We start from the raw sequence: 26,169 nt of genomic DNA on the forward strand, positions 1-26,169 counted from the left end.
TGCTGACTCTATAAACTGCTTAGAGAGGGCTGAAAGCCCTATGAAGCGATATATAAGTCTAACTGCTATTGCTATTGCTATAACTTTCTGCAAGATTGTTTCTGTAGGTATTTATCCATCAGTGGAATAGAAACCCTGGCACAACAAATTCCATTTTGGTGGCCTTGTTGGCTTACAGAACACTTCTACTGGGTTTACCAGCAAAGCAAAGTAGCTGTGAATACAGATCCACAGACAGGCAGACAGGAGACAAAACCTATGAATGAAGCCAATTCTTGAGGAGAATACTATGGCTGTAACACTTTGAAGAAAGGCTTTCAATCATATCAATGATCTTGGCAAAGCTTCTTCTTTAACTGCTTTGCACAGCTCTAATAAACCACTAAACCTCAATTCTGCTTTGTGTGTTTGTGTGTGTGTCAGAATTTCTGGTCTAGATTTTTACCTTGCATCTAGATTTGGGTCCATAGGTATACGCGGCTATAATGGATGGATCAAAACTCAATTAGCAATTGTCGCGTCTGAGACTCTATTTCCTATGAGCAAGCAAGTGGTTAAGAGCCAGTTTGGGCTGTTGGTTAAGGGACCAGGTTAGAAACCAGAAGACCATGAATTCTAGTCCCGCCTTGGGCAAGAACACACCCAGCTGGGTGATTTTGGGACACTTATTTTCTTTCATCCTAGATCACCTCACACAATTGGTGTTGCAGGGGAAACAGGAGGAGGAAGGAGTATTAGGTACAATCGCTGCCTTGAGTTGTTTATAAAAACAATAAAGGTGGGAAATGAATGAATGGATATATGAAAATATATGTTTTCATAACTGACAAATCACCACAGATATTCACTACTCACATCAGTATTATTTATGTGTTAATAAGCATTAATGATGTCAGTCTTAACTTCATGAATCTCCCATATCCATGTTTCTTCAGTAAGGGTTCAATTTGTCAATTCAAAAACAGTATCAGGTTATTAAAAAATGATGGCTTATGACATAGAATTGGTAGAAATGTGGGTATTGTTTCGGTTCACAATTTAATGCTAGCATACCTAATTCACACTTATTGAATTATTTGCAAATCAGAGTGCAATTATCATCTATTTCTTTTAAATAAAGCTATTTTGGAAGAAAATAAAGGGGGGGGGAAAGAACTTGCTTTCATTTGTTGCTTTCAGATATGCCATTAAAAATCTAAGCATCTGTAAAAAGAACATCAATGAACCAAAGAGTTCATGTGGTTATGCACTCTACAATTATCCTTTGGTAAAGAATACTTTCAGCTCAAAGAAATACATAATTTGCATGTATGTTTCCCAAACAAACAACTAAGAAAAGGAAGACCCGTAAATATCAACCTATTACATTTTTTTTAAAAAATGTGATTTTTAAAATATGTAATAGGTCGATATTTATGGGTCTATTATATTTATATTTCTTGAGCTGCTATTTATATTTATTGAACTGATATGTATTGAGCTGCTATAAAGGCCGAGGGATCATTCAGTGCAGGTTGGGAAAATGTAGATTTGATTTTTAAAATAAGGTATCATGTTTGAATGTAAATACTCCTACACTGTCTCACCTGATCTAATCAAAGAATGGAATTATTATTTTTTTTCCATGTAAATGTGTTTTTTTTTCCCCCATTTTCATTATCGTACAGTCACATATATACTGTGCATAACCGGGGCCATATAACATTAAACAATAAACACAGCCATTCCTCTTATCAGCAGTACCCCCCAAAATAGAAACCCAATGTACCCCTTCGACCCTCCATACACCTCTTTCTTTCACCCCCCTCCAACTTTCCATCTTCCCTCCATCATTCCCCTCTATCCTACTTCCCCTCCCCCTCTGCCACTCCTCTCTCCCGATACACTCCCTCCCTTCCTTCTCACCCTCCCTCCAGTCCTCTCTCCCACCCTCTCTACCCCTCTTTCTTCTATCCCTCTACTCCTCCCTTCGGTGTATTTCTACTATCTATTAATATATTCAGCTTGTCCTCTTTTTACAGTGAAATTAAAGAGCAACAGTATACAAGTGCCGTCACATTACTTTAAAATCTAGCACATACTATATATCCCCCCTCCCCCCTAACACCCCACCTCCCTTCCCCCCCCCGACTTCCCAGAGCCCGTAAACGATATAGATTTTTAACAAACACAGTCTACAATATATTAAGACAAAGGAAATAAAAAAAGAAGAAGTTAATAACATCTCTGCATTGAACTCAGCTTCTTCTTGTTGCACTAGCTATGAACAGTTTAGATTATTCCTAATCTTAAGCATAGGCCAAAGAATGGAATTATTAAGGAGTCACGTTTCTGGCTATTTAAGGTTATTTTTCAGGTTTATTCTCCCTTTTCACATCGTTTTTTTTTAAATAGTAACTACATTTCTTGCTTTTAAAATGTTTTAAATCGTCCCAGATCATTTCCCTCTGTAACTCACTATTTCTTCCAGAATAAAAATAATAATAATAATAAAAAAAGAATGAATAACAAAGTCAAGGTTAATTATTAGAATAACTAATTTATCGTAGAAAAGTGGGAATTTGCTTTCAAGTATGAAATCACAGAAATCCACACAGATGATTGGGTTTTAATTATGTAGCAGCATCTCCTATTAAATTGAATAGATACATGACACCCATGCATATCGAATCAGAACATAAATAGTCATGTTGAACAGCTATGCAACTTATTTAATAATTAACTTTAATTAAATTGCACTAAACATGGCTATTATTCTTGAGTTTTATATGTTTATATGTCATGCCTGTGCTCAATTAGCGGTACTAAAAACTGGCTTTCATAATAAAACATAAAAAATAACATAAAGGCATAATTATGTATGTTTCAACATTCCAATAGCACCTCTTGGTTTGAAAGTAGCACTCATTTAGTTAAAATTGGTATCCTTAAAAGCAAAGCAAAGCAAAACAAAATTCTATCAAATCTTCATTTCTATGCAGGCAGCAATTTAAGGTCATTAATCAACATCTGCTTCAGTTCTCTCACAATTTACATTATGTTCCTGTAGGATTACACAGCAGTTTATGGTAAATAGGTTAAAATTAGCTTTGCTACCTTTTTTAAAAAAAAAGTTACTTGGCACCAGATTTGCTCCTTTCTTTTACCAATGTTCCATGTAACCCCTTCTAAATGTTATCAGTAAAAAATGTGGAATGTTAAGAACAATTTAAGTGCAAGAAACATGCTGAATTTCAGTAGAAATCAGTGGCGTTTGAACAATGCAGATTGTAGCGTTGTTTGATTTGGAAGAGAAGGGAATAACACAAACAAGAACAGAATCGTTTAATAGTAAGATGGGTTGCTTACACATGTAAATACATATTTTTTTTAAAAAAAAACATTTGCTGTAAAATTGGATATTACAGTGGAAATAAAGTGTGGGAAATTCTGAATTACCCGGTTGTGAGGTTTTGTGGAAAGAAAAGAGAGTGGCCAAAAGTAATGATGCTCTTTGTGAAAAAGTTGGAAGCGACTTTGAGTGATAAAAAAGTATATAGACAAACTCCCTTGTCTTTTCCATTAAAAAAAAAATACAGTTCTTAAATCAATCAAGTAAAGGCAATAGCTTCAATATTGCTCAATTTCTCAACCAAGTTCAAAGAATCATTCTGATTTGAGGGCAGAGAAGTCAGTCACCGAATCTAATCCTTCCACTTTCTCTTCTCTTTATCAAGACATTTTAACAAGGTAGCAAGCATCAAGTAGCAGTAATTTCTATGTGTGAGTATGTATTTTCATCATTTTGCCAGTCAATGCCTTCCTTTCCATTCCTGCACAATAAGCTATTCAAATTGGAAAATAACTTTTGTGGAAACCTTGGAACAACTAACAAAGATTAACTCACAAACATTCCATTCTGAGTAGCTCAAGAAAATACAATTAATTTCCTTATTCCTTTCTGGATTGCTATGGCAGTATGCCTATGTATGTATGTATGTATGTATGTATGTATGTATGTATGTATGCATGCATGCATGCATGCATGCATGCATATATGTTTGTATGTTTGCATGTATGCATGTATGTATGTACGTGCTTGCCTACAAGACTCCAAAAAACTAAGAAGGACAGACCCTGTGATTCATCTACGCAAATGTCTATATTGTTCCTCACCCATAGGCAGAATCTTGCCAAAGTAAAGTATGCTATCTGAACTGAGTTGTCTCTTGCTTCTCTGAATGCATTGCCTCTCCCTCCTGGGAAACTGGCCTATTATACACCATCACAATAGGCATTTTTTGTCCCCAGTGGGGGGAAAAAAATCACTGGGTAAGCTCTGGATAACAACAAAGCAAAAAAATGTAGTTTTTGTGCGAAGAGAATGTGGGTGGAATGGAAAATTTACACAAAGACAATGCCCACGTATAGCACTAAACCAAAAGCTGTTGCTGCTTCTTTTGTAAGGATAAGAAATATAAGGTTTTGCTAAAATACTTTATACCTCATTACATTAACCATAGGGGGAAAAAATACTTCTATTTCTGGGTGACCATTACTGCAATGCCATGATATTTGAGGAGAACTGGACAAAGTAACGGGAATAAAAAGTACTTGCTGTCACTTTTACTATTTCTTAGCGAAGATGTTGAGATTTTCATATTAAACAAATCCATATACAACCAACCTAATTTTAGTCTTGTTATATATTATGCAATAGATTCAGGGTATATTTACTATAGTATGGTAACCATTCAAAGTTAAACATATTTTTTTAAAGTCAATTAAACTTATTCTTGATATTAAATGCTACTGGTAAGCATAAATTATCTAACTATTGGAGAATAAACTGTAGACAAGACATATGCATAATTAAAAAAAAACATACAATTCTTTGTAGAAATCCTACCAGCTGTAAAAAGGAAGGCTTAACCCTTCAATATATTCCACAGTAACACCTGCTAATTCTTCACCATGGTGAACTTCATGCTGGCAGAAGTTGCAATCACAACAAATCCCTGCATTACAGTGGGGTCTCTTCTCTCTCTTTCGTGTTCTTTTTTTTATCAAAATATGCAACACATTCCATTATAACAATACTTTTGAAGTGCAATCTATTGAAAGGTTAAGATGACTCACAAATGGAATAATCTTTGATCCATCCATTAGAGGGCACCATCCTACCATTTGATCATATTTAGCATTTTTTTAAAAAAAAAATAAGGTTCCCCTTTCCCCCCCTTCCTTAATCTTTATACTTTTTCCCCAAAGAAGACTCGGTGGAGCATGTTTCATCTAGTAACAGAAATTTCGGCACATTTTTGTTTAAAGGGATAGAAAAAATGATGATGCTTTTTTTTATAGCAGTGGTTCCCAAACTTGGCTGGAGAATTCTGGGAGTTGAAGTCCACAAGTCTTAAAGTTGCCAAGTTTGGGAACCACTGTTTTATAGTAAGCAGCAACTGTGATGAATACACACACATCACAGATATGCTTTATAGAACATATAACATATATATTATACCTTCTACAATGTAGTGAGATTGCTCACTCTTGTGATGACTTACCATATGGATGGGGCTTCAGTGCCACTGATCTCTAAGAAATCATAGCCTTCTTCCAGTTGGAAATCTGTGAAAACCAGAGCAATGGTGTCTCCTGGCTCTGCAAGAATGGTCCATGTGCAGTCTGCGTTATTGTCGTACTCTGAAGGGAAGTGAGGACTTGAAATAATCCCACTGGTCCCACGGAGGGTACCCCCACAAGCGCCTTCAGCTGTTTACGTTGGTTTTTTTTTTTTAAGAAAAGAGGGGAGGGAAGAAAGAAGAACACAATAGTTTAGTTATTTATTTTGTTGTGATCAGAGGTATCTGCAGGTTTAAACTCATTCATTTAAAGGATAGAGCAACAAATACGAGTAGGTAGAACAACAAATAAAACAACAAACACCAGTAGGTAGATATAGGTAGATATATACAGGTAGATGATAGATATAGATAGTGAGAGAAAGATAATAGATATAGATGATAGATAGATGATAGATGATAGATGATAGATAGATAGATAGATAGATAGATAGATAGATAGATAGATAGATAGATAGATAGATAGATAGATGATAGAGATAGTGAGAGAGAATAGTTGTTAGATGATGATGATGATGATGATGATGATGATGATGAAGAAGAAGAAGAAGAAGAAGAAGAAGAAGAAGAAGAAGAAGAAGAAGAAGAAGAAGAAGAAGAACATGGATGATAGATAGATAGATAGATAGATAGATAGATAGATAGATAGGTAGGTAGGTAGGTAGGTAGGTAGGTAGGTAGGTAGGTAGGTAGGTAGGTAGAAATAGACAGAGAGAGGGGGGATGGATGGATGGATAATAGATAAGATACAGTAGATAGATAGATAGATAGATAGATAGATAGATAGATAGATAGATAGATAGATAGATAGATAGATGATAGAGATAGTGAGAGAGAATAGTTGTTAGATGATGATGATGATGATGATGATGATGATGAAGAAGAAGAAGAAGAAGAAGAAGAAGAAGAAGAAGAAGAAGAAGAAGAAGAAGAAGAAGAAGAAGAAGAAGAAGAAGAACAACATGGATGATAGATAGATAGATAGATAGATAGATAGATAGAAAGAAAGAAGAAGAAAGAAAAGAAAGAAAGAAAGAAAGAAAGAAATAGACAGAGGGGATGGATGGATAATAGATAAGATACAGTAGATAGACAGATAGACACATAGACACATAGACACATAGACAGATAGACAGACAGACAGACAGACAGACAGACAGACAGACAGATAGAGATTAGAGAGAGAGGAGAGAGAAAGATGGATGGATGGATGGATGGATGGATAATATACATTAGATAGATAGGTAGGTAGGTAGGTAGGTAGGTAGGTAGGTAGGCAGACAGACAGACAGACAGACAGATGACAGAGATAGTGAGAGAGAATAGTTGATAGGATGATGAAGAAGAACATAGACAGATTACAGACAGACAGGGAGGGAGGGAGGGATGGACAGACAGACAGACAGATATGGTGATGATGAGGATAAAGATGATGGACAAGATAGATACATTTAGGAAACTAGTAATCTTTTTTTCCTCCTTGTTTTTTTTTTTTTTTAAATCTTTTCTTATTTAAAATAAAAGGCACTTGTGTCATTGCACTGCAAACTCTCCCTCTTCCGTATGGATATGACTGCTCTCCCTTTTGACTTCCTCCGCCCACAGTCAGTGCTATGACACCTTCAAATACAAAGCAGGCAAATGCAAAGTAGCTCTACAAAATCACTTGTCTGCGAGAAATGTCTGACATTTTTACCATCTTTCAGATGTTTGAGCACATCTAAGAACATGGAAAATGCTTTCAGAGTTTCCTGTAGCTCAAGTGAATACTGAATTCCGTAGTTTTCAACCTAGTAGTGAAAAAAGCACCTATACTGAAATATTAGTAATTGATATTACTGCAAACATATATTTATTTATTTATTAGGAACTTTGTGGAGGAGAAGCTGAAACTTTCTTCATGGGGGAAAAGGGGCTGCTGTACTGAGAGGAGGCAGAGGAGGATCAGAGGAGGGATTCAGCAGGTTCTGACCGGTTCTGGAGAACCAGTAGTGGAAATTTTGAGTAGTTCAGAGAACCGGTAAATACCACTTCTGGCTGGCCACGCCCCCATCTATTATCTGCCTCCCGAGTCCCAGCTGATCGGGAGTAAATGGAGATTTTGCAGTAACCTTCTCCTGCCACGCCCACCAAGCCACACCACGCCCACTAAGCCATGACTAGAGAACTGGTAGTAAAAAAAAATGAATCCCCACCCCCCCACTGGCGAGCAGAAAGGACAAAGGAGGAAGGAGGAGAAGGAGGAGGTTGGAGATTCAAAGGAGAGACTTCTGGGAAAGAAAGAAAAAAATGATGATGGTCGGCTCCAAGGCAGATTTCAGAGATCATGGGAAAGAGTTGCAGTTCTAGATGGACCAAAGACCACCAATAGGAAACAACACTTTCTAACTTTTCTAACTGATGCAGGCGGCTTCTTCAGAAGCTGAAAGAGTGAAAGACCACGTCCTCCGTAATCATCCCTCTTCCTTAACTCTACGTAGGAGCCTGGAAAAGCAATCATCACATTTAATCAATGCAGTGGGCTGAATGCTTTGCCCAGGAGAGAGAGTGTTAACTTTAAAATGCCTGGACAGACACACATGAATCAAGCCTTGGGTTCGCTGTTTTATTGCCACTTCATTATCGCTTATCAGAAAAGCCGGATGGGGGTAGGAGAGCAGAGGAAAGGAAGCTGGCTTGTTTAGCTACTATAATAAATACTGCCTTGATTGCTTTGCATTTCTGATAATCAGCCTAGTAACCTGCCTTATTTCCTAATTTAAAAAAGGCAAAAAGTGTTCACAAGAAGATTGTGCTATTAGTTGCATCACTCTGTTTAAACCCCCAAAGCCCTTGTGCGACAAACACCCTTGTTTCTGGGTACAATTCAAAATATCCGTGATCAACTCTAAAGCCCTTCATGACATGGTCCAGGTTACTTGAGGGACCATCTCATCCCACTGGGATTGGCCCATACCACTTGTGCAAGCAGAGGAGGCATCTGCCTGTCAGCCTGATTATTCCAGTGGGCAGAGTTCAGGAGTGGGGCTTCTCTGCTATTGCTCCTGCCTTCTGAATCACCACCACTCCCAATGCATGGTTGGCCCCAACTCTCCTATCTTTTAAGGGCCTAAAGACAAGGTGCTGGTCGCTACCTATAAAGCCCTACATGGCATCGGACCTGGGTACCTGAGAGACCGCCTCCTGCCGATTACCTCCCATAGACCGATCAGATCTCACAGGTTAGGTCTCCTCCGGATTCCATCCGCCAGCCAATGTCGGCTGGCGACCCCCGGGGGAGATCCTTCTCTGTTGCAGCTCCAGCCCTCTGGAATGATCTCCCCGTCGAGATCCGGACCCTTACGACCCTCCCGGCTTTCCGCAAAGCCACCAAGTCCTGGCTGCTCCAGCAGGCCGGGGGGGCTGTGAAACATCCAGCCCCGCACAAATTGTGAATGTTGCGGTTTTGTTTTTAAAGTGTTGTCTTTGTTTAGTCTTCCCCCTTCCCTTGTCAATTGTGAGCCGCCCGGAGTCCTTCGGGAGTGGGCGGCATACAAGACAAATAAATACAATACAATACAATACAATACAATACAATACAATACAATACAATACAATACAATACAATACAATACAATACATGGTTGTGCCAGTTGGCTTAGGGCAACAATGGGGGATCAGCACAATGGAGGTGGCTGATTGAATAATAACAGATCCCATGTCCCCCCCTCCCTCCCCATGCATCTTTAATGTCTTAATGTCTGATTTTAACTATTAATATTTTAACTGTATATGCAACTGTAAGCCACCCAGAGTTACCCTACGGTAAGGTAGATGGCCAATAAAACAAACAAGCAAAGAAACAAACAAAAAAGAAATAAACAAATAAAAACAAACAAATAAATGAAATATGAATGATGCACTGCCTTTGGAATACAATTTTAATACACATTCTCTTGGCTACCTTATTTTTTCACACATTGGAGAAATTCTAAACTCAATAGAAAGGTTCAAATTTCACATATAGAAAAAAAACTTTATTTAATATGTCCAAAAAAAATATCACATAATAGGCAATGAACAAATATCCTTGAAGGCATATCAGAGCAAAACCGAATCAGAAGATGGAGGAGAAAATTTATGAAACAAGGGATAATCCCAGAACAGAACGTGGCTGAGGGATCTGATCTTTCCTATGTCACCTGGAGGACATTGAATAGGCTGAGGGTGGGAGTGCCTAAGTGTAAGACCAATATGTTCAAGTGGGGGTTGTTGGTGGATAACAACACACTGTGTGATTGTGGAGAGATGGAGAATCTGGCCCAGTGGTTGGTGTGTTAATTACTACCAGTAGCTTGCACCAAAAGTGATCTGTTTCCGGCCAACAATAAAACCAAAATGGTGGCCTCATTTTAGCAGTTTAAGATTTCCTCTGGACATGGAGACACACAAACACAAACCAGGCAATGTTACAAATCGAGAGAAATTCAGTTTTTTAAGTGAAGACTGTGGTCCAAAATGACCTAATAGAGATTTCATGTAGATTCATTGACGTGTCAAAGGATGAGGACCGTGTAGCTGGAAAGACAAGGGAAAGAAGAAGGACACAAAATCTGGTAACACCAAGGAAAGGCGAATGACACAGTTTTCATGAATGTACCTTTAGTGCTGTTCAGGGGCCAACACAACAACTCAGAATCTATAAAAAAAGGAATTTCCCAGCTTTCTTTCCATTGTGTTAATTTAGGCAGAATTGCTTTGCCCAGATGTTCCACCCACCTGGACTGAGTTGCCATTTATGAGATAATTTGCCCCATGGTGCAGCAACTGGTCGCCTAGATCAGTGTTTCTCAACCTTGGCAACTTGAAGATGCCTGGAATTCTGGGAGTTGAAGTCCAGACATCTTCAAGTTGCCAAGGTTGAGAAACACTGGCCTAGATTCATCCCAATTTCTCATCATGGGTTAGGAATAGGTGAATTTGGAGGAGAGGGGTTAATCAGAATAATTTGCAATAATTCAGAGTTGAAATATTAGAATGGTTTTTGCAGGCTGTCGAAACGAATACAGTATATTGGACATTGACATCTAGGGCTGCCTGCTGTTACAAAATGGCTACAATGGTAGAATGTGTGCTTTACTAAAACCATTGCCTTAGAGTTTAATCTAGCCATAAAACATCCATTTACTAGCTTCCTATCATTTGGGTTACTTTTGTTGCCTCCCCGGACAACATGACAGTTTTATAAACATAGCACTGGACTGTATCTTCCCAGCAATTTTATTTCCTAGGAAGGTTTATGAACCTTATGGGATCTCAGAGGCACTATTGGAAATAAATATGGTGCCTAGGAATGAAGTGTCATCTTCTACATTTAAAAAAAAAAAAGAAATAAAATAAAATAATCTTTTTGAAAAATTAGACAGCTGAGGCTGAGACTCTGATGTCTACCAAGTAATGTGGATTAATAGAAATAAATACAGCTATAATTGCTTTAGCTAAAATTTTAGCTATATAAGCAGAAAAAATAGATATGTTTGAGAAAGCAGATTTATATAAAGGCCATTACAAAGTTTGCACAGCTTAAGTGAGCAGATTAAAGTTTAGCATTTCAGCTAACAGGAATCATATGCAGTTGAAAAACAGCACATAAAAAAATGTAGAATAGCAGACTTAGCACTAGGCTTAATACAGGCAACTGAAAGCCTTAAGAGAATAAGGATCATGTGGGGAGCAACCATATGTATGTGAAACCTTTTCCTCCATTTCTGCTTTTGAGTGGCTTAATTTTTTTTAAAGCTGCATGAATTAAAGTTAAAAGACTAAATAATGCTTCTGCATTAATGAAACTGATGTACTTTAGAGATCTCGTCAACTCTTCTTCATTAGATCCTCATCTCCTTTCATGTTATGTACATATGAGTCTGTCTAGTTATCTATCTAGCAAACATCTAGCTACATCTACCTACCTACCTACCTACCTACCTACCTACCTACCTACCTACTACCTACCTACCTACCTACCTACCTACCTATCTATCTATCTATCTATCTATCTATCTATCTATCTATCTATCTATCATCTATCTATCTATCATCCATCTCTATCTATCTATCTATCTATCTATCTATCTATCTATCTATCTATCTATCTATCTATCTATCTATCTATCGTATCCATCCCCGATCACCTATCTATCTATCTATCTATCTATCTATCTATCTATCTATCTATCTATCTATCTATCTATCATCTATCTATTTATATCTATCTATCTATCTATCTATCTATCTATCTATCTATCTATCTATCATCCATCTATCTATCTATCTATCTATCTATCTATCTATCTATCTATCTATCTATCTATCTATCTATCTATCTATCTATCTATCTATGCACTCTCTGTACATAATGTGCATATACATATTCAAACATATATCAGTCTACCAAACTTGATGGAGTCCCTGGCTCAAGACCCTTTCAGTTAATGAAGATGTGTCAAGTATAAAACAATTAAGGGATTAGATTTGAGTGCCAGAAACAAGTACTGTGGGTGCTCGTGATCAAAGCTGTGACAGAGAAATCAATTTCTGCAAGCACGGTTTGAAAGAAGAATGAGTAACCTTGCCTTGTATAAACAGAAAGCACCCCCTGCCCACTGAAAACCCCAAAGAGGTTCAGGAAAGATGATTACAGAAGAAAGAGTAACAGAGACATCAGATGAATGAAAGGCTTAAACCAGTTGCAATTCAGCTGCGCCAAAGCACAAGGGGCTGCCTTTTTCCAAGTTCAGTTTAGCTTTCTCTTGGCTTCCTGCTCTAGGGATATTAGATCAAAAGCAACTAGAAGTTTGTTTTCTTTAGAAAACTATTTGGGAATCCTAATGCTGATTTCTATTGGCTGAAGATTGGCATGTGACACCAACAATACAGATTGGTCCTCCTTGAGCAACCACAATTGGGATTGGCAACGTGGTCACTACACTTGCTAAATGGAAAATCATATGACTACAGCAGTGGTTCCCAAACTTGGCAACTTTAAGACTTGTGGACTTTAACTCCCAGAATTCTCCAGCCACAATGCCGGCTGGCGGGCCCTCGGGGGAGAGCCTTCTCTGTAGCTGCGCCGGCCCTGTGGAACGATTTACCCGTAGAGATCCGGACCCTCCCCACTCTCCCGGCCTTCCGAAAAGCCACTAAAACCTGGCTGTTCTGGCAGGCCTGGGGCTGTTGATTAATGTCCAGCCCCACCTAGACCTTATTCTTAAATTTTTATATATCTTTTTTATCTTGTTTCTGTAAGCCACCCAGAGTCCTACGGGATTGGGCAGCATACAAATTTTATTAAATTTCAAATTTCAAATTTCCTTCCCACTATCTCCCCAGCAGGAGGGAATATAAAGTCACATCTCTATCTATTGAAGGATTCCCCTCACTGAGCTGCCATCAATTCTTCAATCTCCATGAACTGCTTTTTGCACTTCATCAGTTAACAGGCACTGGTAGTCAGGAACAGCAAATAAATTCTCACTGATAGTGACGTGGAAAAGGGTGCATGATGAAGTGGTCAGAAACACTTTGCCACATGGTACCCCATCGCAAGCACTGGTCGACAGATGCAAACAGCTGGATGATAGGAGTTGGGAAGGCTGTACGTTGTAGTCGGTGGTTCCTCTTCACCATATCACCCATCTGCTGCTCGCCATTTGCTAGGCCATAAATAACAGTGGATGGGTGGTAACGTGGGGCGATGCACAGTTCTCCCCACTCCCACTGCCCATGCGCTGCTCTTTGAGTTCCTTTAGAACAAGAGTGATGCTTTTCTAAAAGAACAATACAACCATATTCAGAAGGAGCTTGAATTAATCACTGAGCAGGTGAGGTTGTTTGGCTCTTTGTTGGTCGTGTCACATTGCAGTCCCACCTTGTGAGTGCTTGACACATCTTAGTTAAGCTCCTTTTGAACTCACACGCACAACTTGCACCCAGCCAGTCTAGCCACCTGTCAGTCCAGCTGAGCTCTTCATATTAATCTCCGCCAAGCCAAACCCTACCCCACATTAAGGAGAGCCACTGATAGATGACTTCTTGCCAGATGGCCACATTTAATAGGACAGAAGGGAATTCTCACCGGTTCCTTTTCTAAACATGCCCTGCACATGATATATAAAGACACCAAGGACACCATTTTGTGGTCCTGTGCCTGGGGCAGATAGAGACTGAAATGGAAGCAGCCCTTTTACATCAAAACTGTTGTGTCGTGGCCGAAGGATTGGTGGAAAAGATTTCAAGTCAAAGGGGTTTTGCTATCCATACTGTTTTTAGTTCGTAATAAATCTGATAGTTGCAATAGGTAACCTTTGATTGAAGTGATTTATAAAAATGCTGAAAATCACTGGGTCTAGAACAGAGTCAATGCACAGAACAATGTGCTACTTAATGCTTCTTTCCAGCTTGCTTTGAAGACACCGATAGACACTTAATGGGTACATTTTTCAACCATTTCTGAATGCAAGCAATGGCAGCATTCTCCAACCCATGTTTTGCCATCTTCTTTACCAGAATCTTGTGAGAGAATGGTTGCAGAAATCAAGGTACAGTATATGTCTACTATACTTCTGTGGCCAACTAAATTAATCATCCTATCAAAGAGAGAGAGAGATTGAAAGAGATCCAATAGTTGGGCATTATTTATTCTTGATGAATCCACACTTGTTCCTGCATAGCAATGTATTATTGCCTAAAGGCTCACAAGCCACCTGCCTAAAAATCAGATTTTTGCCTAATATCAATATCAAGCTGACTTGCCTGAACTTGCCTGGCCTGCTTTTCTCCCTCTTTAATAGCGGCAACACCATTTCTCCTTCATAAACCCTCAGGGTGCACCTGTCCACCTGATTGGTTAACAGTCATAGGAATGGACTCAGAAATCCCATCTAGAAGCTCCTTCGGAAGTCTCAGTTGTCGGTGACCTTGTCCTGTGAGTTAAACTCCTTCATGACAACCAGATCCCGCCTAACCATCTGTTCACTTATCCTGAGCTGCCATTGTCTCAGGTTTCCCCCTTTCCCCCTCTCTCTTTCAATTGTTTTCAATTCCATTCCATCAATTCCATTCATTCATCAGCACATGCTGTTGCCAAACTCCCAAAGTTCGATCATGTGCCTTTTGAGGGATGCTGCAATGGGTCAGTCATAAGTCACCTTTTTCGGTGCCTTTGTAACTTCAAATGGTTGCTAAAGAAACGGTCTAAGTCGAGGACTTCCTGTATAAAGTGTGAGAAGTAAGTGAAATTGGCGAGAAGTGAAATGAATGAAACTTCCTAACAGTAAGGACAATGAAGTAGTGGAACAGTTGCCTTCAGAAATCTTGGGTGCTCTATCGCTGGAGGTTTTTTAAGAAGAGAATGGACTTGTCTGAAATGGTATAGGTCCATGTTGGCGAACCTATGGCATGAATGCCACAGGTGGCACGTAGTGCCCTCTCTGTGGGCATGCAAGCCATCGCCCCAGTTCAGCTCAGCTGCTCATGCGCACACACCTCCCACTGGTCTTCAGGTCTCTGCTGCTTATTCAGGGTGTGTGTGCATGCATGGGGGGTACGCCCGCATGCAGGGGGCAGGGCAGGGACAGGGGTGGTGGACATGCATGCAGACATGGGGGGTGCATGCATGGGGGCTGCACACATCTTGCATTTTGGGCTTCACATGCACTTTGGCCACTTGGTCTGCAAAAGGTTAGCCATCACTGGTATAGGTTCTCCTGCTTGAGCAGGGTGCTGGACTAGAAGACCTCCAAGGGTCCCTTCCAGCTCTATTCTATTATTTTCTTTTCTGGGGAGGAGACCAAGGCAAAGATCTTCTGGAATTATCTTCTTCTTTTCTAATATCCCATGTCTTCTCAGGACAATAGGCCAAACCCTTTTCTTTTCTTGCTTTTCCTTATGATATGGCCCTCAAAGTTCTTTTTAAAGTTCTTTTTTAATCTTCCTTTCAGGAAAAGTAGAGAAAGGGGGTAAAAACCAATGTATCTCAACCATGGCAACTTTAAGAGGTGTGGACTTCAACTCCCAGACTTCTCAAGCCAAGCATACATAGTGTCCAGTGGTGGGTTTCAAAAATTGTACTCTGTGGGTGTGGCCTCCTTTTTGGGAGTGGCTTGCCGCCCATGTGACCGGATGGGAGTGGCTTGCCACCCATGTGACCGGATATGAAGATGCCGACGACACTTGTCAGAACACCTTAAATTACCTCCCACACAGCACTGGCATGCTTTTTTTTTACTTTTTTTTTTTTTTTTTTTAAACTTTTGCCTTTATTTGTATGCCGCCCTTTTCCCTAAGGGGACTCAGGGCGGCTCACAATTCAAAAGGGAGGGGGAAACAACAAACAATAAACAATACAGCATATTAAAAGAGAAAAACGCAACAATCACACAATTCGAGTGGGGCTATAATCTTAACCCCAGGCCAGCCGGGACAGCCAGATCTTTACAGCAGCGCGGAAGGATTGGAGGGTGGTGAGGGTCCGAATCTCCACGGGGAGTTCGTTCCAAAGGGACGGAGCAGCCACCGAGAAGGCCCTCCTCCAGGTAGTTGCCAGTTTGCACTGGCTAGAAGATGGGATTCGGAGGAGGCCTAATCGATGCGATCGAATCGGTCTGGTGGAGGTAATTGGCAGTAGGCGGTCTCTCAAGTACCCAGGCCCACTACCATGAAGGGCTTTATAGGTGATAAGTAGCACCTTGAAGCGCACCCGGAGATCAACAGGTAGCCAGCGCAGCTCGCGGAGGATAGGTGTTACGTGGGTGAACCGAGGTGCACCCACTATCGCTTGTGCGGCCGCGTTCTGGACTAGCTGGAGTCGCCGAATGCGCTTCAGGGGCAGCCCCATGTAGAGCACATTGCAGTATTCCAGCCTAGAGGTCACAAGGGCACGAGTGACTGTTGTGAGGGCCTCCCAGTTCAGGTAGGGACGCAACTGGTGTACCAGGCGAACCTGGGCAAATGCCCCCCTGGTCACAGCTAACAAATGATGTTCGAAGGTCAGCTGTGGGTCCAGGAGGACTCCCAAGTTGCGAACCCTGTCTGAGGGGCATATAGTTTGACCCCCCAGCCTGAGAGATGGAGTACTTGGCCAATTCTTGGGAGGGAAACACAGCAGCCACTCGGTCTTTTCTGGATTGAGCACAAGCTTGTTGACCCCCATCCAGTCTTTAACAGCATCCAGCCCCTGGCTCATCACGTCCATCGCTTCGTTGAGTTGGCACGGGGCGGACAGATACAATTGAGTATTGTCCGCATATTGATGGTACTTTATCCCGTGCCGTCGAATTATCTCACCCAGCGACACTTGTCAGAACCACCTTAAATTACCTCCCACACAGCACTGGCATGCATAAGGATATGATGTAAACTTGTTTTTTAAAGGGCATCTTTGGTTTGTGTTAAAACAACTTCAACACATGCAATGTTCTGATTGCACCACAAACGCAGTAGTCATCCTTACCTTTCACAGAGGCACTGATTTTTATAAATATGAGCATGATAGTGTAGAATAATCATATCCAAGGACCAGTGGTGGGTTTCAAAAAATGTTGGAAGCTCTTCTGTAGGTGTGGCCTGCTTTCCGGGTCCACTGTTGGAACCTCTTCTAACCGGTTCAGTAGATTTGACGAACCGGTTCTGCCGAATAGGTGCGAACTGGTAGGAACCCACCTCTGATAGTGTCATATACCGTACATATCTAATTATATAATTATATATAATTATAATTATAATTATATATATATATATATATATATATATATATATATATATATATATATATATATATATGTGTGTGTGTGTGTGTGTGTGTGTGTGTGTGTGTGTGTGTGTGTGTGTTTTGTATTTGTGCTGATAAATAAATAAAGGGAGACTAGTATAGAACTATTTCAAGCTATTTAGCTCTCATCAGCTAACCATACCCTTACTGGGAGGGTATATTTATTTATTTATTCTGGGAGTTGAAGTCCACACCTCTTAAAGTTGCCAAGGTTGAGAAACACTGATTTAAAACCAGCCATAACAAAGGACACTCCCAAAATACACCATCCACAACTAGCCATCCACAACTAAGGACACTCACAATCTATACCCTCTATATTGTGTAGTGCTGCTTTTTACTGTTATGTCTGACAAGGAGAATTCAGGTGGAAAATATGCTTTTTAAATTTCAGATACTACCATTGATTTTACCTTCTGCTTCAGCAAAGAAAATACGTTCATAAATGACATGCAGTATTTCACCACAGAAAACTAATGCAGAGATAATTGATTTCCAGTGAGATTAACATGAATATTAGATTTGGACTAAATCATAGACGACCTTGGAAGTGGGGGAATATATATTTTTTCCTAACATGTTTACCTGTTTACTGCTTTAGTGCTGCCAATCTTAAAAAGCACAGAAAATGAAAGAGGTAAAGTAAACAATATATAATGATATATGCCATGCGGCAGTTTTGATGACTAATGGGCTTCAAGTGCTTCACATTAATTTCACCCCTTCAATTTTCTGGTTTTTTTTTTCCCCCAGGATGCTCTCAATAATTTTGTCCCGTTTTGTTACGGCATTGATTTGCCATTCACATATTCTCAAAATGTCTCTCTGAACTGATTTCATTCATCTTTAAATGTGCTATTTTTCTCAAATTATTTAGTGATGGGTGAAAATTACTGCTATTTCAACATTTTCACTTGATGAGTTTTAATCCTCTTCAAGAATGATTTGATCCCTAAAATGTTTTTCCCCCCAGTAAATTGGAGAGGAATGTCCTATTCAACCAACTCTTTCCTTTAATTTCTAAATGCTTAAGGTTGTGCATGGAAGACATAAGCTCTGGCTACTATTAAATTTATCTTCTGACTTTCTCTGGAAAAAAAAAAGATGTTAGTCTTTGGTGGCAGGGGATGGTTTAAGATTCCAGAATCCACATAAATGCAGGACTTTTTGCATAGTAAACCACAGGTAGTCCTTGATTTACAACACTTCAATAGTGACCGTTCAAAATTACAACAGCAATGACGGTTTTTCACACAACCATTGCAGCATCCCCATGGCCATATGATCAGAATTAGCAATAGCAATAGCAGTTAGACTTATATACCGCTTCATAGGGCTTTCAGCCCTCTCTAAGCGGTTTACAGAGTCAGCATATCACCCCCAACAACAATCCGGGTCCTCATTTTACCCACCTCGGAAGGATGGAAGGCTGAGTCAACCCTGAGCCGGTGAGATTTGAACAGCCGAACTGCAGAACTGCAGTCAGCTGAAGTAGCCTGCAGTGCTGCAGTTAACCACTGCGCCACCTCGCCTTGGCAATTGAGAATTGAGATGCTTGGCAACTGGGTCCTATTTATGACAGTCACAATGCCCTGGAGTCCTGTGATCACTTTTGAAACCTTCTGACAAGCAAAGTCAATGGAGAAGCCAGATTCAATCAACAACTGCGATTCAACATCTGTGATGATTTACTTAACAACTGTGGCAAGGAAAAAAATAATTGTAAAATAGGACAAAACCCACTTAACAAATGTCTCATTTAGCAACATAAAATTTGGACTCAGTTGCGGTCATAAATCAAGGACTACCGGTATTGTCCTGATGTATTTTTCCACTTATGGTTAATTGGCTTTATTTTAGTTTTGGAGGTTTTGATATTTTTTGTGCCTTCTCCCCATGTACTTTTTTACTATATAGCAATAGCAATAGCAGTTAGACTTATATACCGCTTCATAGGGCTTTCAGCCCTCTCTAAGCGGTTTACAGAGTCAGCATATATTGCCCCCAACAACAATCCGGATATATCTATATATCTTTTGAATTTGATAATGGGTTTAAGATCCTGAAGAAGGAACACCAGAGTTGTATGTGCCAAACACAGAAAAATGCAGAAAAAAAAATGAGTTATGTGTTTTATCCCTGCTAGCAAAATACAAATTACTTTTCATGGTTCGCTTGGAACCTTTTGAGTTAAGAACAAAATATACCATTGAGAGCCTGCCTAAGCAAATATTATAACAGGTGGAATTGGATGGAAACAATCAGTTGTCTAGAGATGCATCATTTCTCAAGGGCATTTGTGTCTAGTGGTTAGGGAAGTGTGCCTATTCAGAGTCTGCTTGGAGCCTTATTCCCATAAAAGTACCTAGACCCCTTCCAGTCAGGCTTCAGACCCAGTTACAGCACAGAAACCGCTTTGGTCGCATTGATTGATGATCTCTGGAGAGCCAGAGATGAAGGACATTCCTCCATCCTGGTCCTCCTGACCTCTCAGCGGCTTTCGATACCATCGACCATGGTATCCTTCTGCGACGACTGCGGGGGGTGGGAGTGGGAGGCACCGTGCTACGGTGGTTCTCCTCCTACCTCTCGGACAGGTCGCAGTCGGTGTTAGTGGGGGGGCAGAGATCGTCCCCTAGGCCCCTAAATTATGGGGTGCCTCAGGGTTCGGTCTTATCCCCCCTGCTATTCAACATCTACATGAAACCGCTGGGAGAGATCATCCGCAGGCACGGGATTAGATACCATCAATATGCGGACGATACTCAATTGTATCTGTCCGCCCCGTGCCAACTCAATGAAGCGGCAGATGTGATGAGCCGGGGTCTTGAGGCCGTTATGGACTGGATGAGGGTTAACAAGCTTGTGCTCAACCCAGAAAAGACCGAGTGGCTGTTGTGTTTTCCTCCCAAAGATTTGACTAATATTCCAACACTCAGGCTGGGGGGTCAAATTTTGCACCCCTCAGAGAGGGTTCGCAACTTGGGAGTCCTCCTGGATCCACAGCTGTCATTTGACCACCACCTAACGGCTGTGACCAGGGGGGCGTTCGCCCAGGTTCGCCTGGTGCGCCAGTTGCGACCCTACCTGAATCGGGAGGCTCTCACAACAGTCACTCGGGCCCTTGTGATCTCTAGGCTGGAATACTGCAATGTGCTCTACATGGGGCTGCCCTTGAAGAGCATCCGGCGGCTTCAGCTAGTTCAGAACGCAGCCGCGCGAGTGATTGCGGGTGCACCTCGATTCACCCGCATAACACCTATCCTCCGCGAGCTGCGCTGGCTGCCTGTCGATCTCCGGATGCGCTTCAAGGTGCTATTAATCACCCATAAAGCCCTACATGGCAGTGGATCTGGATACTTGAGAGACCGCCTTCTGCCAATTACCTCCCTGCGACCAATAAGATCCCATAGATTAGGCCTCCTCCGTATTCCATCGGCCAGCCAGTGTCGGCTGGCAACCACAAGGAGGAGGGCCTTCTCAGCAGTAGCCCCGGCCCTTTGGAACGAGCTCCCCGTGGAGATTCGTACCCTCTCCACCGTCCAAGCCTTCCGCATAGCCTTGAAGAACTGGCTCGCCCGTCAGGCCTGGGGATAAGGATAGTTACCCCTCCCGAATGATGAATGTATGTTGCCTACCATTTTATTACATGTCTTCTATCTTGATGTTTGTGTTCCCCCCTTCCCAGTTTTATGTGAGCCGCCCTGAGTCCCCTCAGGGAAAAGGGCGGCCTACAAATTCTAATAAAACTCAAAACTCAAACTCAAAAGTGAAGGAGAGGGCAAAGCATAGCTAAGTGGATCCTACTGTGTAGAGACATCACAGCAGGTGAGCTGGGGGAAAAAAAAGCCTTCATAGATTATACTCCAATATCTTGTCTGTTTGAGATATAGATGGGAATTGAAAATTCTTTTATTATCACCTTAAATTGAATACTTTTTAAAAAAAATATAATGTTATTTGCTTTACATGCTTTGTGCAGCAACAGTATATCAATACAGTTGAAATAGAATCCTTCAAATATATCATAAGCCTTCAGCTCACCCATTACAGAAATAATTCAACCTTTAGAAGATCTCACCGCATTGTACCCTCCTGAATTCTGCCCAGACAGGCAGACATTCAGCTAAAATAATAATAATAATAATAATAATAATAATAATAACAACAACAACAACAACAACAACAACAACAACAACAACAACAACAACAACTCCTCATCTGCCGTTGCTGGTCCCAAGCCCGGATGAGAAAGGAGGAAGGTTGGGGGCAGGTTGGCAACCTGGCCCCATAAAAAAAAACCGCCAACCCATATAATATGGTGAAAGAAACAAATAAAAATTCTATACCACATTGGCCATCGCACGGGTTAAAAAGGGCCACGGCAGATGTTGAGGTCCCTGGACATCCATCAACAAGTGGACTACAAGTGAACCAGCCAACAAACGACAAAAAATATAGTGCAGATGAAAACCATGCCATAATGACCTGTTACTACAACTCAGAGCCAGAAAAAAGAGGTTATTTAACCAGGACTTAAAAATCGAAATTCAACGACTATGGCACAAACCAGCAGTGGTAATTCCAGTGGTAATTGGCACACTGGGTGCTATTCCAAAAGCACTGGAATTACATTTGAAACAGTTAAAAATGGACAAAATCACCATCAGTCAAATGCAAAAGCCGCACTGCTTGGATCTGCACGCATATTACGAAAATACGTTACGACGTCCTAGGCCCCTGGGTGGGGCCCGACTAGTAACCAATGCCAAATGCGGCAAAACAACTGGCCGCTGTGATACAATTGTATAATAATAACAACTCCCACAAAACAAAAAGCAAGGTCCCCAGAGCTTTTGGCCATGCTATGTGCCACCACCAAAACTGGAATATATTTATTGGCCTGATCCAGCAACCTAATCCTGTAAACAAAACAGTAGTCACTTCTTGTGGTCTGCATGTAGCCTGTGGAGCTGGCAGCAGAGTCGGACAGTGAAGAGGTTGGGGAGGAACATGGGCCAGTCCTGGGGAAGGCTTGGACAACGGCTCTGTGTTGGAGGCAGAGAGGGGGACAGGGCCATCTGAGAGTTAAGTGCTGCCTCTGGAGTCTCCAGAGTCAGACAGCAGCGAGGCAGAAGAACAGGGTCCCCCTGTTTCCAGTGCGTGCATGCGCAGAGCTGCCAGAAGGCAAGAACAGTTAAGTAAGGACAATTCGGGAGTAAGGTTTGGAGGTGATTGGCCCCTCCCATAGGACATAAAGGAGGGCCAAAGGCACATGAGCCTTTGCAGGAAGCAACTTGATTCATGCTGGTCAGTTTACTTCTGAAGCTCCATTTTGACACTTTGCTCCATGTGGCCTTGCCAAGCTAATTGCCAATTAAGTCATTGGCAGCATTTCAAAGAAGATAAAGATGAGTGCTTACGAGACTTATCCCAAAGGACTTTGGCAGCCTACTGTAGAACTATTTGGGACTTATTACAGGCGGTGAATGGATATAATTCACAGCCTTTGAACAGAAAGAGGGTCTTTGGAACTAATCATGTGTTTTTTTTACTGAATCAGGAAGCCTAGGTGAGAACATCATTCTGTGAAAGATGATTGCCTGTTCACTGCCTGGGTGGTGCTTTTCCAACATTGGATGAAGGTCAGGGGAATGCAGGAAATTCTCAAAGAAATGTATGGGTAGATATGAGAAAACCCTGAGTCAGCATGAGAACAAATATGGTCTAGGGAGCTTTTAAATTTGTAGGAGAGGTAAGCCTTGGCCACACCAGGAGAGCTGGTTAACAATAGCAATAGCAGTTAGACTTATATACCACTTCATAGGACTTTCAGCCCTCTCTAAGCAGTTTATAGAGTCAGCATATCACCCCCACAGTCTGGGTCCTCATTTCACCCACCTCGGAAGGATGGAAGGCTGAGTCAACCTTGAGCCGGTGAGATTTGAACCGCTGAACTGCAGATAGCAGTCAGCTGAAGTGGCCTGCAGTACTGCACCCTAACCACTGTGCCACCTCGAATATGACATATTCCAGTTTGGAATATGTGTGCATCCCAAATATCTCTGTTCATAAAGACTGTCTCTCCTCTGAATAAGCCAAACATCCTTATGCCAACATTATGGCTATATTACCCTTTGTCTTGGGGAAACTATTTTAGTTGAATGTCTGCTTGTTTGGGCAGAAACAAGGGGAGCATGAGAAAGTTGAGGTCTTTGCAAATATATACTTTCTTTCTGAAATGAATGAGCTGAAGCCATTTTCTCCTGCATCTGCTGCTGGAGCATACATTTGGATAACCATCATATTAAACAAAATTGTTCACAAACCACCTCCTTCTCTTGTCAATATCAGCCCAACCAGTTTGATCTACCAGGGGAAAATTGCCTTTAAACCCCTATACCTTGTGGGATTTGAGGTACTGAAGTGAGGAGAAGAGAGACTGCTTTGGTGCCATGAAACAAGCCTCCCTGTAGAGATCTTTGCTAGTCCTTTAGAAGTCCTTGGAAGCTAAGATATTTTGGACATTCTTTTCCTGATTTGACGTTGCCATCCTTCTCCCTTGTTTCTCTTCTCTGAAATTGTTATGTTGTTCTTATGTTTTATCTTCAGTTGTGTATTTTAAGTCATATACAATATTTTATGTGTTCTGAAGTTTGTTTTAATTGCACCTAGAAATATATTTAATAAATACTGTATTTCTCCAAAAAATATGACCTACCCCAAAAGTAAGTCCTAGTTTGATTTTTACACATGCATCCAATATATGCCCTGCCCCCCCAAAAAAAGCTCCAGTTAAGACCCCACCAACTCTGGGCTACAGGGATGGGGCAAGGCATGTGGGTCAAAATTAAGTTAGTGTGGGGATGGGGGGATGGAGATGCCTTAATTACCAGGCCTCGCACACCCCAACATCTGCCTTGCTGGCCCAGCTCTTCTGTGAATGCTTGCCACTGCTGGCTTGCATTGCCCCAGCCTCCATTGTGCTGTCAGAGGCCTTCAGGAAAGTCCTCTGCAGGTGAGAAACGGGCTCCGTATTGATGCACGCAGTGCCCCCAGGCCTCGCTTTGCTATACATAAAGAAAATTATTTAGTCACTCAACAGGTATGTATAGAATCTTTGCAATAGCCTTCCTTGCTAGGAAAGTAATACTGTTCTTTCTTTGCTTTTCAGATTCCAGATAGTAAATAGTATGATTTTCCGACTGCAAGTATCCAGTTTAGATTCAATAACACCTAAGATGTCAATCTATAGTCAATTTATTTTACTTTTCATTGAATTGTGCTTCCCTCTTCATGCCTCTTGCATTCCATGTTTTCATTGTAATTTTGTCTTTTCAGCTTCGGATATATATATATATATATATATATTTCCCTGCATGACAACATCAGCAACTAGATAGCCCAAATACTTCAATCTATTTCAGAAATACTGAACAGTACTTAACCATCCTGGGCAATTCTCCAGTAGCAGGTTAAGTGGCTTCCCAACTGAGGAGACCATCATGAGGCACTATCTCCCCCACCTTTTTATATTTTCTGTTTCCTGGTGAAATGCAAGAATTGTTTGCCATTGTTATTTTTTCCTGTTCAATGTGCAACAATGATTCTGCCATTGTCACTAAAGTGATCATCCTCCTTCCGCAGCTTCTTACTATCCATTAAAGTGCCTGCATGCTTTAGCAATAGCACTTAGACTTATATACTGATTCACAGTGCTTTTACAGCCCCCTTTGAGTGGTTTACAGACTCAGCATATTGCCCTCAACAATCTGGGCCCTCATTTTACCAACCTCGGAAGGATGGAAGGCTGAGAACCTTGAGCTGGTCAGGATTGAACTTCTGGCAGTGGGCAGAGTCATCCTCCTTTAGCTGGGAGAGCAGGATGACTTCCAGCTCTATGGTGGCCCTGTTATTGATATACATTGATATGCATTTACTCCCAATCAGATGTGGGTTCCTACCGGTTTGGTCCAGTTTGGCTGAGTAGGTAGTAATTTGGCCGGATATTCACCCGAACAGGTTCTACCCTCAGGGCCACCATCTTGATTTTCTGTTCTACACATGTGCAGAACAATCTTCATTGAAAAATGTATTTTTTTTTTCCTTTTCTAATGTGCACACGCACATATCTTTTTGCATGCTGAACCGGTAGTAATGCCGGCAGGAACCCACCTCTGCTCCCAAGGTTCTTCATTCATCCCTTCCAGGAATAAGGAAGCTAAGAGGCATCATAGCAGTATCTGAGGTAAAAGGATGAGCCTCTGTACCATTCCATATAAAACAGAATGGGTGTTTATTTGCTTATTCAAGTAGCAATCACAGATGTAACCCTGCTTTCTTTGCACAGTTGGGGTTTAAACAAATCAATAGATGAAACAGGGTGAACAATTAAGCAGTGTTTCTTATTTTACTGGGAACTAAAGATTGTTCCATTCCATTTCCGTGCCCAGCAATGGACCAAATTTAACAAACACCTTAAGATTCCTTTTACTTCATTATACCACTGTATAACTGATAGAAACATCATTATATTTTAAACATTATAGACTACGGAGAAAATAATTAGACAGACCTGATGTTTTTTTCCCCCAATCCTGTCACTCTGTTCTTTGAAGATTTTATTTTTTCCTTATCCCTCATAGCTAGCAATAGAAAAGATGCAATTAAAAACTTGAGTGTCATATTAGAAATCTCTGCCAAGTGACATATTGTCATTTCCAGTCACATTATGTAAGG

The 26,169-nt window shown here is 41.0% G+C and overlaps 1 protein-coding gene across 1 annotated transcript in view; it reads right to left on the reverse strand.

The window, feature by feature from the left end:
- Nucleotides 1-26,169, reverse strand: part of CSMD1 (CUB and Sushi multiple domains 1) — a 982,247-nt gene that overhangs the window by 493,148 nt on the left and 462,930 nt on the right. The window contains exon 5 of the mRNA XM_032215147.1: nt 5,547-5,754. Coding sequence (XP_032071038.1) covers nt 5,547-5,754 — 208 coding nt within the window. The remainder of the gene's footprint in view (nt 1-5,546; nt 5,755-26,169) is intronic.

Source organism: Thamnophis elegans, chromosome 4 (genome assembly GCF_009769535.1).
Source record: "Thamnophis elegans isolate rThaEle1 chromosome 4, rThaEle1.pri, whole genome shotgun sequence".
Lineage (NCBI taxonomy): Eukaryota > Metazoa > Chordata > Lepidosauria > Squamata > Colubridae > Thamnophis > Thamnophis elegans.